At 44.4% G+C, this 13,978-nt stretch overlaps 1 protein-coding gene across 1 annotated transcript in view; it reads left to right on the top strand.

The window, feature by feature from the left end:
- Positions 1 to 13,978, top strand: part of prkd1 (protein kinase D1) — a 241,337-nt gene that overhangs the window by 187,383 nt on the left and 39,976 nt on the right. The window contains exons 5-7 of the mRNA XM_080202084.1: positions 8,458 to 8,668; positions 11,149 to 11,226; positions 13,549 to 13,747. Coding sequence (XP_080058210.1) covers positions 8,458 to 8,668; positions 11,149 to 11,226; positions 13,549 to 13,747 — 488 coding nt within the window. The remainder of the gene's footprint in view (positions 1 to 8,457; positions 8,669 to 11,148; positions 11,227 to 13,548; positions 13,748 to 13,978) is intronic.

Below are 13,978 nucleotides of genomic sequence, written 5' to 3'. Positions count from 1 at the left end.
TTTTGTAGATCTGTACTTGATTTGTACATAAAAACCTTCAGCAGCTATAAGCATTTTAACTTCAGCTTTGACAAAAGTTCATCTGGATCTGAAGCATCAGCTCTTTTCTCTCCAGACCAACTGAGATTTTCCAGGATTTATCTCTTTTGGTTTCAGATTCCAGCATCTGCAGTAGAATCATAGAATCCTACAGTGCAGAAAGAGGCACTTCAGCTCATCGAGTCTGCACTGAACACAATCCCACCCAGGCCCTACCCCCATATCCCTACATATTATACCCACTAATCCCTCTAACCTACACATCCCTGGACACTAAGGGACAATTTCTTAGCCTGGCCAATCAACCTAACCCGCACATCTTTGGGCTGTGGGAGGAAACTGGAGCACCCGGAGGAAACCCTTGCAGACACAAGGAGAATGTGCAAACTCCACACAAACGGTGACCCGAGCCAGGAATCGAACCCAGGACCCAGGAGCTGTGAAGCAGCAGTGCTAACCACTGTGCTGCCATGCCTTTTCACTGTGATACTTTGTTTTTATCCAGCATTTTAACGTATCCTGTTTTACCAGTGATGTACAGTATGTCTCTGGTTTCCAAGTCACATTCTGTCATTTTCAGTTCATGCAAGACTTAATTTTCTTCCATTTTCATTCAATTGAATTGCTGTGTCACTGAAAGTCACCTCAATTAAGTGGATCAAACTGAAAGCCATTTAATAGTGAATTTTACCCCATCTCGGCCAATTTTGGTGCGAATCCCACTGGCAACATTGAGTGAGGTATTTTAAAATTATTTTGATACACAGTTAGATGAGTTTCACTTTACAGAAATTTCACTGTTCTCAATTCACTGGTCAAATCACTGAATAGTAACCTCCCAAGGCCAGGAGACTTGGTCAAAGCCTGGTGATTTGTGACCCCATGCTCAACACGGAAGATTTGTCTAATTCACAGTTTGCTGCTTCTACATTCGACAACACACCTGGGTATTGCAGTCACACAAGGGGATGTGAATCTGTTCCATTCTGCAAAACCTTCTTTGACCTTTAACTTTTATTGACCGCCGGAGAAAGTGACTATTCAGTGAAAGCCTATTTGCTAATTAAACAGGGCTTCCAAGAACTCTGCTGCAATACAAAAAATCTGCATGGATTATCCTTGGCTAACAGTTGTGATTTGGAGCTCAAGTAACACATTAATGCCCCTGTCACTGAGTATAATTTTACAATGAAATCTGAGACTGTGTACTACTGATTTTAAACTGAATCACACGCTGATGGTTCATAGGTCAAACCAAAAACAGTCCTCACCACCTACATTGTCACTGCTTATCCAGTTGCTACCTACATTGGGCAAATGATGATAATTATTTCTCATTACCTTTGAATTCAGTTACAAAGGCAGCCTTCACGGTTAAGGGATTAAGCACTCTGGCCATTGTGGACAATGCATTAAATTGTTCACACCTTGTTAAATTCGGATTAAGTACTGTTAACTGTTCACCTGAGGAACTGACTGCCTCTGTACTATAATACAAAATGTCTCGGTTAAAAGGAATCCACCTGGCACAAATAATGGCGAGTGAAAGCTCTTTTCATCCATTTTTATTATTTCAGGGGCAGCTGATCAAAGCTGCTTGAATCTCCACTTTCTGACTCCATCCCCAGGTTACTAAACCATTGGAGATTGCAGGCAACTGCTCAGTAAATACACTGGAGATAGTTTCCAGTTAATGAAATCATTATCCAATGCAAAGGCCTGGGGGAATCAATACAGTTTGTCAAGAAACACACTTTTTATTTGTTGATGGGTCTGAACCCCACTGGCAAGGTCAACGTTTGTTGTCCATCTCCAGTTCCTCTTGAGAAGGTGGATGTGAGCTTCTTTAACTGCTATAGTCTACGCAGTGTGAATACAGCCACGGTGTCGTTCTGAAGGGAGTTCCAGGGCTTACTGTACTGTAGTACCTCCTGTATTGAGGGGAACATAGAAACGAGGTCCTTCCAGCCTGCTCTGCCATTCATTATGATCATGGCTGATCTCCAGGGAGTGACGGACTCTTAGAGTTTACATCTTTTCGATATGAAGTTAAACTAAAAAATATCATGACACCACCTTAAAATATCAGAAAGTTCTGTTTAGTGTCCTGGCCAATAATATTTAATGTCCTCATCCAATATCACTGAATCAATTAGGTTTGGTGGGGAGAAGGGAGAGAGTCTCTTTTCCTTTCTGTGTTCCAGTCTGTGAAGCTAACTCTCCCCCCCCCATTTCTGACTCTCCCTGTTCTGCATTTCGAACACAGGCTTTACCTGATCCTTTTTACTTCAGCCTCATCCGGGCCCTAACACTGAGATATGTACAAATTAATGTCTATTCTCATACTAATCGTTACAGCGGAAAAATAATTCAATCACCTCCATCCACATAACTTATTACCAGAGAATACATTAACCACAGTAATAAATCTCATAGTTCATAGAATTATAAAATCCCTCCAGAAGGAGGCCATTTGGCCTATCGAGCCTGTACCAACAACAATTCCATCCAGGTCCTCGGAACATAGGCTGTAACACATGACCCCACGTATTTACCCTGCTAATCCCCCTGACATCAAAGGGCAATTTACCATGGCCAATCAGCATACATCATTGGAATATCTTTGATATTCAACATCCAATAATTATTCACAATCGATTTTTCAGTTAATGACACCAAATAGTTCATGAGGTGACAAAACTTGGGTCGGGTTCAGTTGTTCCTTTGTGACAAAAAATGTGATTGTTAGTTGTTGAGAATTGGTAGCAAAGGTTTCTTATAAAGTTTCCTGCATCTCGGTTGGGAGGGATATTTAATGTAATTATTATTAAATGATTCATTACTTCAGCATTTCCCAGGATTTACAGTAATTTTGGAAGACAGGTTGTAGATGATGGCTGGAATTTTACCACCCGCTCGCCTGCCACAGGAATCGGAGCAGCTGAGGGGCGGCCAATGGGAAAGTCCATTGACCTCGGGTGAGATTTTTTGGTTTCGGGACGAGCGAGTCTGTAAAATCTCATACCTGATTTGTGATAAAAGCAGAGTAACTTTTATCTGTCTGCTGTCTTGTGCGGGTGAAGGTTCTGAAACCATGCTCCATGCTTTGTATTCAAGAGGCGGCTAGATCTCGCATTTGGGACGATTGGGATCAAAGGTTATGGGGAGAAAGCAGGATTAGGCTATTGAGTTGGATGATCAGCCATGATCGTAATGAATGGTAGAGCAGGCTCGAAGGGCTGAATGGCCTCCGCCTGCTCCTATCTTCTATGTTTCTATGTTTCTACTTGCTGAATCCTGCTAAATGAAAGGAATGTGTAGTCTCTTTATTCAGCCTTCCCAGTATACTACAAGATATGTGTGTGTGTGTGTGTGTGTGTGTGTGTGTAGGGTGTGTGTGTGTGTCTGTGTGTGTGTGTCTGTGTGTGTGTGTGTGTGTGTGTCTGTGTCTGTGTAGGGGCCCTGTGTGTGTGTGTAGGAGCTGTGTGTGTGTGTGTGTGTGTGTATGTGTGTGTGTGTGTGTGTATGTGTGTGTAGGGGCTCTGTGTGTGTGTGTGTATGTGTGTGTAGGGGCTCTGTGTGTGTGTGTGTGTGTGTGTGTGTGTGGGGGGCTCTGTGTGTGTGTGTGTGTGTGTGTGTTTGTAGGGGCTGTGTGTATGTGTGTGTGTGTATGTGTGTGTAGGGGCTCTGTGTGTGTGTGTATGTATGTGTAGGGGCTCTGTGTGTGTGTGTGTGTGTGTGTGTGTGTGGGGGGGGGCTCTGTGTGTGTGTGTGTTTGTAGGGGCTGTGTGTGTGTGTGAGAGTGTGTGTGTGTGTGTAGGGGCTCTGTGTGTGTGTGTGTGTGTGTGTGTGTAGTGGCTGTGTGTGTGTGTGTGTGTGTGTTTGTAGGGGCTGTGTGTGTGTGTGTGTGTGTGTGTGTGTGTGTTTGTAGGGGCTGTGTGTGTGTGTGTGTGTTTGTAGGGGCTGTGTGTGTGTGTGTGTGAGTGTGTGTGTGTGTGTAGGGGCTCTGTGTGTGTGTGTGTGTGTAGTGGCTGTGTGTGTGTGTGTGTGTGTGTGTTTGTAGGGGCTGTGTGTGTGTGTGTGTGTGTGTGTAGTGGCTGTGTGTGTGTGTGTGTGTGTGTGTGTAGTGGCTGTGTGTGTGTGTGTGTGTGTGTGTTTGTAGGGGCTGTGTGTGTGTGTGTGTGTGTGTGTGTGTGTAGTGGCTGTGTGTGTGTGTGTGTGTGTGTGTGTAGTGGCTGTGTGTGTGTGTGTGTGTGTGTGTGTGTAGGGGCTCTGTGTGTGTGTGTGTGTGTGTGTGTGTAGTGGCTGTGTGTGTGTGTGTTTGTAGGGGCTGTGTGTGTGTGTGTGTGTGTGTAGGGGCTCTGTGTGTGTGTGTGTGTGTGTGTGTGTAGTGGCTGTGTGTGTGTGTGTGTGTGTGTGTGTGTGTAGTGGCTGTGTGTGTGTGTGTGTGTGTGTTTGTAGGGGCTGTGTGTGTGTGTGTGTGTGTGTGTGTGTAGGGGCTCTGTGTGTGTGTGTGTGTGTGTGTGTGTAGTGGCTGTGTGTGTGTGTGTGTGTGTGTAGGGGCTCTGTGTGTGTGTGTGTGTGTGTGTAGTGGCTGTGTGTGTGTGTGTGTGTGTGTGTGTGTAGTGGCTGTGTGTGTGTGTGTGTGTGTGTGTGTTTGTAGGGGCTGTGTGTGTGTGTGTGTGTGTGTGTTTGTAGGGGCTGTGTGTGTGTGTGTGTGTGTGTTTGTAGGGGCTGTGTGTGTGTGTGTGTGTGTGTTTGTAGGGGCTGTGTGTGTGTGTGTGTGTGTGTGTAGTGGCTGTGTGTGTGTGTGTGTGTGTGTGTTTGTAGGGGCTGTGTGTGTGTGTGTGTGTGTGTGTGTAGGGGCTGTGTGTGTGTGTGTGTGTGTGTGTGTTTGTAGGGGCTGTGTGTGTGTGTGTGTGTGTGTGTGTTTGTAGGGGCTGTGTGTGTGTGTGTGTGTGTGTAGTGGCTGTGTGTGTGTGTGTGTGTGTGTGTGTGTGTGTGTGTTTGTAGGGGCTGTGTGTGTGTGTGTGTGTGTGTTTGTAGGGGCTGTGTGTGTGTGTGTGTGTGTGTAGGGGCTGTGTGTGTGTGTGTGTGTGTGTGTGTTTGTAGGGGCTGTGTGTGTGTGTGTGTGTAGGGGCTGTGTGTGTGTGTGTGTAGGGGCTGTGTGTGTGTGTGTGTGTGTGTGTGTGTGTAGGGGCTGTGTGTGTGTGTGTGTGTGTGTGTGTGTGTAGGGGCTGTGTGTGTGTGTGTGTGTGTGTGTGTGTTTGTAGGGGCTGTGTGTGTGTGTGTGTGTGTGTAGGGGCTGTGTGTGTGTGTGTGTGTTTGTAGGGGCTGTGTGTGTGTGTGTGTGTGTGTAGGGGCTGTGTGTGTGTGTGTGTGTGTGTGTGTGTGTAGGGGCTGTGTGTGTGTGTGTGTGTGTTTGTAGGGGCTGTGTGTGTGTGTGTGTGTGTGTAGGGGCTGTGTGTGTGTGTGTGTGTGTAGGGGCTGTGTGTGTGTGTGTGTGTGTAGGGGCTGTGTGTGTGTGTGTGTGTGTGTGTGTGTAGGGGCTGTGTGTGTGTGTGTGTGTGTTTGTAGGGGCTGTGTGTGTGTGTGTGTGTGTGTAGGGGCTGTGTGTGTGTGTGTGTGTAGGGGCTGTGTGTGTGTGTGTGTGTGTGTGTGTAGGGGCTGTGTGTGTGTGTGTGTGTGTTTGTAGGGGCTGTGTGTGTGTGTGTGTGTGTGTAGGGGCTCTGTGTGTGTGTGTGTGTGTGTGTGTGTAGTGGCTGTGTGTGTGTGTGTGTGTGTGTGTGTGTGTAGTGGCTGTGTGTGTGTGTGTGTGTGTGTTTGTAGGGGCTGTGTGTGTGTGTGTGTGTGTGTGTGTGTAGGGGCTCTGTGTGTGTGTGTGTGTGTGTGTGTGTAGTGGCTGTGTGTGTGTGTGTGTGTGTGTAGGGGCTCTGTGTGTGTGTGTGTGTGTGTGTAGTGGCTGTGTGTGTGTGTGTGTGTGTGTGTGTGTAGTGGCTGTGTGTGTGTGTGTGTGTGTGTGTGTTTGTAGGGGCTGTGTGTGTGTGTGTGTGTGTGTGTTTGTAGGGGCTGTGTGTGTGTGTGTGTGTGTGTTTGTAGGGGCTGTGTGTGTGTGTGTGTGTGTGTTTGTAGGGGCTGTGTGTGTGTGTGTGTGTGTGTGTAGTGGCTGTGTGTGTGTGTGTGTGTGTGTGTGTGTGTGTGTTTGTAGGGGCTGTGTGTGTGTGTGTGTGTGTGTGTGTAGGGGCTGTGTGTGTGTGTGTGTGTGTGTGTGTTTGTAGGGGCTGTGTGTGTGTGTGTGTGTGTGTGTGTTTGTAGGGGCTGTGTGTGTGTGTGTGTGTGTGTGTAGTGGCTGTGTGTGTGTGTGTGTGTGTGTGTGTGTGTGTGTGTTTGTAGGGGCTGTGTGTGTGTGTGTGTGTGTGTTTGTAGGGGCTGTGTGTGTGTGTGTGTGTGTGTAGGGGCTGTGTGTGTGTGTGTGTGTGTGTGTTTGTAGGGGCTGTGTGTGTGTGTGTGTGTAGGGGCTGTGTGTGTGTGTGTGTAGGGGCTGTGTGTGTGTGTGTGTGTGTGTGTAGGGGCTGTGTGTGTGTGTGTGTGTGTGTGTGTGTGTAGGGGCTGTGTGTGTGTGTGTGTGTGTGTGTGTGTTTGTAGGGGCTGTGTGTGTGTGTGTGTGTGTGTAGGGGCTGTGTGTGTGTGTGTGTGTTTGTAGGGGCTGTGTGTGTGTGTGTGTGTGTGTAGGGGCTGTGTGTGTGTGTGTGTGTGTGTGTGTAGGGGCTGTGTGTGTGTGTGTGTGTGTTTGTAGGGGCTGTGTGTGTGTGTGTGTGTGTGTAGGGGCTGTGTGTGTGTGTGTGTGTGTAGGGGCTGTGTGTGTGTGTGTGTGTGTAGGGGCTGTGTGTGTGTGTGTGTGTGTGTGTGTGTAGGGGCTGTGTGTGTGTGTGTGTGTGTTTGTAGGGGCTGTGTGTGTGTGTGTGTGTGTGTAGGGGCTGTGTGTGTGTGTGTGTGTGTAGGGGCTGTGTGTGTGTGTGTGTGTGTGTGTGTGTAGGGGCTGTGTGTGTGTGTGTGTGTGTTTGTAGGGGCTGTGTGTGTGTGTGTGTGTGTGTAGGGGCTGTGTGTGTGTGTGTGTGTGTGTAGGGGCTGTGTGTGTGTGTGTGTGTGTGTAGGGGCTGTGTGTGTGTGTGTGTGTGTGTAGGGGCTGTGTGTGTGTGTGTGTGTGTGTGTGTGTAGGGGCTGTGTGTGTGTGTGTGTGTGTGTAGGGGCTGTGTGTGTGTGTGTGTGTGTGTGTGTGTAGGGGCTGTGTGTGTGTGTGTGTGTGTGTGTGTGTGTGTGTGTAGGGGCTGTGTGTGTGTGTGTGTGTGTGTGTGTGTGTAGGGGCTGTGTGTGTGTGTGTGTGTGTCCCTCAATCACCAACTCCCACTGAGGCACCGAGGTAGAAATTTAAAGTCAGCTGCCTTTAATTCAAAGGATTTTTTGAGGTGGAAAAGAAATGAATTAGCCATCAGCTCCAATTTTGTTGGTTTAATTAATATGTATAGTTCCTGGATAATTCAAATTAAACAACAACTATACCTCCATCATATTATTGAAATGCAGCTTATTAAAACATGTTTGTGGAGTTAGTTGTGGGGAGGTTACTAAAGAAATGATTGGCAGGATAAGCAATTCCATTCCTGACAGTAGAATAAATTATGCAAATGACTGCATTTGTAATTCAGCAATCTCCCCTCACACTTGTGGTATAAATACCAACATACTGTGAGTTCAATACATTAGTATTTAAGTTGCATAATAGGTGTACTTGTAGCATCTGCCGGAAACTGAGAAAACATAGAGTGCAAATGTTTTAGAATTCAAAGAAAATGTCAGATCAAACAGTATTTTAAAATTCAGGCACACATTAACTGCTGTGATATTACTAATCAAAAATGACAATCACATCCCTGATTCAGTAAGAGAATATAAAGATCATATATTCATTTTGTGTTTTAACCTCAGCGATATTGCTAAAGTACAATCTTATTTCCATAACTGTGCATTGCAAATACTTGCTTAACCTTCTCACTTTCCAAAGCACTTTGAAACTGACTCAACAGTATGTCTATCTGATAGCTAAGTGTGAAGCAATTGGTGTAGAAATTTAAGCCAATCAATGTGCAAATTACTGTTTAATAGTACAAGATAAAATAGATGGTGAAGAATGGAAATGTGTCCCGAACAATTCCGAAGTAATTAGGTAAATCCTAATTGCTGTATACATACTGCCATTTTGCAACCTATTAAAAAGGTTACCTCACCTTATTCAGTATCATATAAATAACTGTCTAGCTATTGCTCATTATCTACTCCATATTTTTCAAATATCTTTCTAATTTGTTACAGAACAACGTCTGCCAAATAAAATGATGTTTTGTTATTCTGTATTTACAGCAGAAAACACCATCCGAGTCTTTCATTGGAAGAGAGAAACGCTCCAATTCGCAGTCGTACATTGGTCGTCCCATTCAACTGGATAAGATTTTCCTTTCCAAAGTTAAAGTGCCTCACACATTTGTAATTCATTCTTATACCCGGCCCACTGTTTGTCAGTACTGTAAGAAGCTTTTGAAAGGGCTTTTTAGACAGGGCGTGCAATGTAAAGGTGAGTATTGTTATCAATATGCATGCACTGATGCTCCAGTCCAGAGAGTGAAAACTGTTCAAATTTATCTGAAAACTATTTTTTAAAAGTTGTGTAATGTCTAATGTGTTTGCGTCTCTTAAAGGACTGCAGTTTCTTTGTACAATGTTGACAAATGAAATTCTTTCAGGCCCTACTCATTTCATTCAAAAAGTTACATTTCATCACAAGTCTACATTATAAAACTATCCAAACTCTCTCGTCATCCCAGTCCCCATCATACTCAACACTATTTAGACTTATAGATTGCTCTTCTGTTTGCAATCCTTGATTACAATCTAACAACTATAATTCCTCACCATTCTTGACTAGTCTAATCTGTGATACAATTTCAAATATGCTGAAGATTTCTCCCAGAGATTTCTTTAAAGTTTTAATTTAGAAGTAAAGTTTCATAGTGAATTCACAGCCCCAGTAATTAATTGGATAATGATTAAACTCAGAGGCTTTGTAATATGTACCCAGGTTCCATCTGTAATACATTTTCGATCAGGAAAGCAAATGTCCCACTTTATCTGTAACTCTGTTAGACTTATAGAATGGTTACAACACAGAAGGAGGCCATTCTGTCCGTCACACTGTACTGGCTCTTTGGAAGGAATGATCCACTGAAAGCCATTCTCCCACTTTCCTCAGGGAGCTCTGCACACCCTTCCTTTTCAGATAATTATCTAATTCTCCCTTGAAAGCCAAAATTGAATGTGGTTCTACTATACTCTTTGACAGTACATTCCAGATCCCAGCCACTCAATCTTATTTTCTATGTTTTGATGGTAAAAGAGGGAAAGTATAAAGGAGATGTGAGAGGCCAGTTTTTTACACAGAGGATGATAAGTGCCTGTAATGCGCTGCCAAAGGAGGTGGTAGAAGCAGATAGAATAGGAACATTTAAGAGGCATCTTGTCAGATACATGAATAGGGAATAGAGGGATACAGATTGCGTAGAGACTAATGGTCTTTGGCTTGGAAAGGCATCATGTGTTGGTGCAGGTTTGGTAGACCAAAAGACCTGTTCCTGTGCTGACTTTATTCTGACTTGCAGCAAGTCTGGAGGATCCCTGTGGTGGAAGTGACCAGAAAACCCTCCCATTGTCTCTGACCCAACATTTCAACAATCAGGCCCCAGTCTCACTCAGAACATGTGGACAATACTTCACAACCACAGACTGAACATGGCCTGTGTGGCTATCTGTTGTACAAGAGACACCTCAAAACCTCACCTGGCTTTGACCACAGAAACCTTCAGCAAATTGTGGAGCAAACAAAATAACGTCTTAGCCCTGACTCTCAAGTTTGAGGGCACCATCCTGGAGTTCCATTTGCTCTCCAGTAGGGCACTTCTCTGGTTAGGAGAGCTGCCATTAAAACATTGATGACAGCTGCTTTTAAAGTCATGCGTAAGAATAAGTGTATACAAATTTAACATAAACTCATCTATGCCCCATTTATAAAGCGGCAAATGCTCTGTGCTTTATTAACCAAGTTCTCAATCTGTTCTGCCACCTTCTATGATCTATGCACATATGCACTCAGGTGCCTCTGCTCCTGCATCCGTTTGGTATGGCACTCTTTATTTTATATTCTCTTTGTATGCCTTCCAACTGAAATCAATCACTTCCCATTTATCTGCATTACATTTCATTTGCCATTTGCCCACCCTTTCCACCAACTTGTCTACGTCCTTTTGAAACTCTACACCATCCTCTTCACAGATCACAATGCTGACAAGTTTTGTTTCATGCACAAATAATTAGGATTGAGCAATAAAATGCAGATCTTGCTCATTGTCCCACTAATCTGAGAAAACAATGTTAGTTTTACACAGAATGGCCCTGATGCACAGAAAGGATTTTCTTGACTGGAACTTCATGTCCTTTAATTAACTTGCTCATCATTATTCTTGTTTTTCTATTCCTTTGATTTGCTCCATGACTGAAAAGTAAGGCAGTGTTTTACTGAAATGCAATGTGTTGTGCTACTTCATGTTGCTATTCCTGATCTGATTAACCTGGCACCAGCCTTCTCCCCGAGGTTTTGGAGACAACTGTCAGAAAACTATTAACAGAAAACAGACAAATATATTAATAGGTTTCTGTTTAAGTGTAATTTTATTAACTCACCTCTCCCTCCAGAGGAGTAGCTCTCTTCAATTCAGTTTCTTGAATCTGTCTGATGGACACTGACTGCAGACGGAGGGTTAATGCACGTTGTACAGCAGACTTACTCAGTGCGCTGTATCACTGAACCAACTCCCAACACTATTGATTTCATTTCTCACACAGTATGGTCATATTCAATTGTCAAGTCTATTAAAATTAATTGTTATTGACACAATTTCCATTTTTTTTCTTAATTAACCAAATCTGACGTTTCAAGAATTTTATTAATAATGTGTCATAAGCTGTTTGTTTATTATTAACTAAGTTGTTAATTTTTGTTAGATTGCAAGTTCAACTGTCATAAACGTTGTGCCCCAAAAGTGCCAAATAATTGTCTTGGTGAAGTGGCGATTAATGGAGGTAAGTTGGAACTTACATTCATCGCTGCATCTCAAACTAAATAAAGGTTTGTCTCTGTATAATGCTTTTCATGAACACCGTATTTCAATGATATTCAATGATATTATCATTGCTGAATCCCCCACTATCAACATCCTGGAGGTTACCATTGACCAAAACTGAACTGAACTAGCCATATAAACACAGTGGCTACAAACGCAGGTCAAAGGCTGGGAATCTTGTGGAGAGTGACTCACTTCCTGACTCCCCAAAGCCCGTCCACCATCTACAAGGCACAAGTCAGGAGTGTGATGGAATACGCCCCACTTCCTGGATGAGTGCAGCTCCAACAACACTCAAGAAGCTCGACACCATCCAGGGCTCGATTGGCACCACACCAACAAACATTCACTCCTTCCACCACCGATGATCAGGGGCAGCAGAGTGCACCATTATAAGATGCACTGCCGAAATTCCCCAGCGTTCTGTAGACAGCATCTTCCAAAGCAAGTAAACCCTAAGTCAGCAGCAGGTTCATGAGAACACCACCATCTGGAAGATGCTCTCCAAGTCACTCACCATCCTGACTTGGAAATCCATGTGGCTGTACCCCTTCAGTCTGCTCCTTCTCCTGGCGATCATGGCTTAACTTCTCCTGAGCAAGGAGAAGACAGAGGATGGGCTTGAGAGCAACGTACTCAGCATTTAAAATATACTGAACTTTCACACAAGCTTCACACGTGATTAAAATTCATTTACAGGATGTGGGTGTCACAGAATTTATTGTCTACCCCTCGTTGCCCTTGAGAAAGTGGTGGTAAGCTGCCCTGTTGAACTGCAGGAGGTCCTGAGATGTAGGTACACCCACAATGCTGTTAGGGAGTTTCCAGTCTTACAAATAACCCAGTAGATTGTGGGGCAAATGATTGACTCACTACAGGTTATTCACAAAGATTCTGGGCAGCACTTTCCAGAGCGGAGAACCCCCACAGATAGAAGGATGTGGTTCAGAGAAGCATGTCACTAGCTGTGCCCTCAATAGCTGAGCCCCTCTCTGGCCCTCCAAACCCACCTCCACCACAGATCCCAGGATGGAAAATTCCGCCCTGTGGGCCTGTTGGAACTGTGACATTCACAATGCTCCATTCTCAGGTGAATCTTCAATCCTTTTCCTTCTTGTCATTTCCCCAGGATTTGTTTTTCAGGTTTGCAGATACCTCTCAGGAGTTTTTCTTTCACCTTGAATTTGGGGTTTTAATGGATTTTCTTCAGGTTTTGCTTTTCTCCATAGATTGTTATCCATGGAAACCTCTCCAGTTTATTTACAGATCTATATCTAGCTCAGTAACTCGGCACCAGGTCCTACTTCTGCTGCCCACCAGAGCTCAGTCTCTTAGTCATGTGGCATTGCGTCATAGTTACATCAGTATCAGGTGCTCCTGATGTTAACTCTTTACAGACTGGAGATTCAATCAATGGCAGCCAACAAACACTCCCAGACAGCAATGTAATAATGACCAGATAATCTCTTTTTGTGACATTGATTGAAGGATAAACATTGACCAGGACATCAGTAATAACACAGCCTGCGCATAGAACAAAGAAAATTACAGCACAGGAACAGGCCCTTCGGCCCTCCAAGCCTGCACTGACCATCACCTTCAAATCCGAGCCAGAAAATTGTTGCATGTCCACTGGAGAGAGGAGATCGAGGCCTTAGTTTCACGTCTCATCTGGTAGAACGCTGCTGCACTCGCTCGATACTGCAGTGGAATGCCACTCGTTTTTGTGTGCTCCAGGCTTGCAGTGGTTTTTCATGAATGTTTAGCATCATGGGATAGAATCGTAAAATCCCTACTGTGCAGAAGGAGGCCATTCGGCCCATCGAGTCTGCACTGACAACAATCCCATCCAGGCCTATCTCTGTAACCCTTCGTACTCACCCTGTCAATTTCCCTGACACTAAGGGGCAATTTATCATGGCCAATCCACCTAACCAGCACATGCCTGGACTTGTACAAATGTATTTCCGATTAAAAGTCTTAACTCTTATTGGCAGGATAATTTGCTTGAATATTTCATGCAAATACATGATTTGGTGAAGCCATCACTTGGTGAATCTGTTCAGACATCACTTAAACTGTAAAGAAACTGTACACCTGATGTCAAATGCCAAGAGGAAGTGTTCCCTCAGCATCTTCCTATTACATATGTTACATTTGGAAAGTCTATGGAACATTAGATTTGTCACATTTTAGTTATTACTTTGATTTTAGATGATCGCTGTATGAGCATCAGCAGCAAAATGTGTGATTGCTTTGTGCGGTTTGTATATCCCGGTAGACTTGCTGAGCCCTGGGGCAGAATCGGATGTGGTGATGGAAGAAGGGAGCGATGACAATGATGGTGAAAAATACGGTGCGCTTCTGGACGACATGGAGGAGTCCGTGTCTCATGACTCTGAAATATTAATCGCAGGGAGTCATGGTGACGAAGGTGACATGCAGGATCACGAACAAGATGATGCAAATCGCGCTATAAGGTTAGTGATTCGAATGTGAAGATATTATTGGAAAATAGACAGGTGCATTTGGTTTGGCTACACATTGTCAATTTGCAGAATTATGCATGCATGCCAACTACTGCACTGGGCTCGAGATGCTGCTTTCATTCCAGAATACGATATGTCTTTGACAGCACTCCTGGCTCAAAACACACTGCCGGGGAGGTGGAGCCGGCAGATTCAATAGGGGCATTTAACATGAATCTCCAA

Source organism: Carcharhinus amblyrhynchos, chromosome 14, assembly GCF_965287045.1.
Source record: "Carcharhinus amblyrhynchos chromosome 14, sCarAmb.v2.hapA, whole genome shotgun sequence".
NCBI lineage: Eukaryota > Metazoa > Chordata > Chondrichthyes > Carcharhiniformes > Carcharhinidae > Carcharhinus > Carcharhinus amblyrhynchos.
Note: the sequence above shows the minus strand (reverse complement) of the source record. Positions and strands in the feature narration are given on the sequence as shown.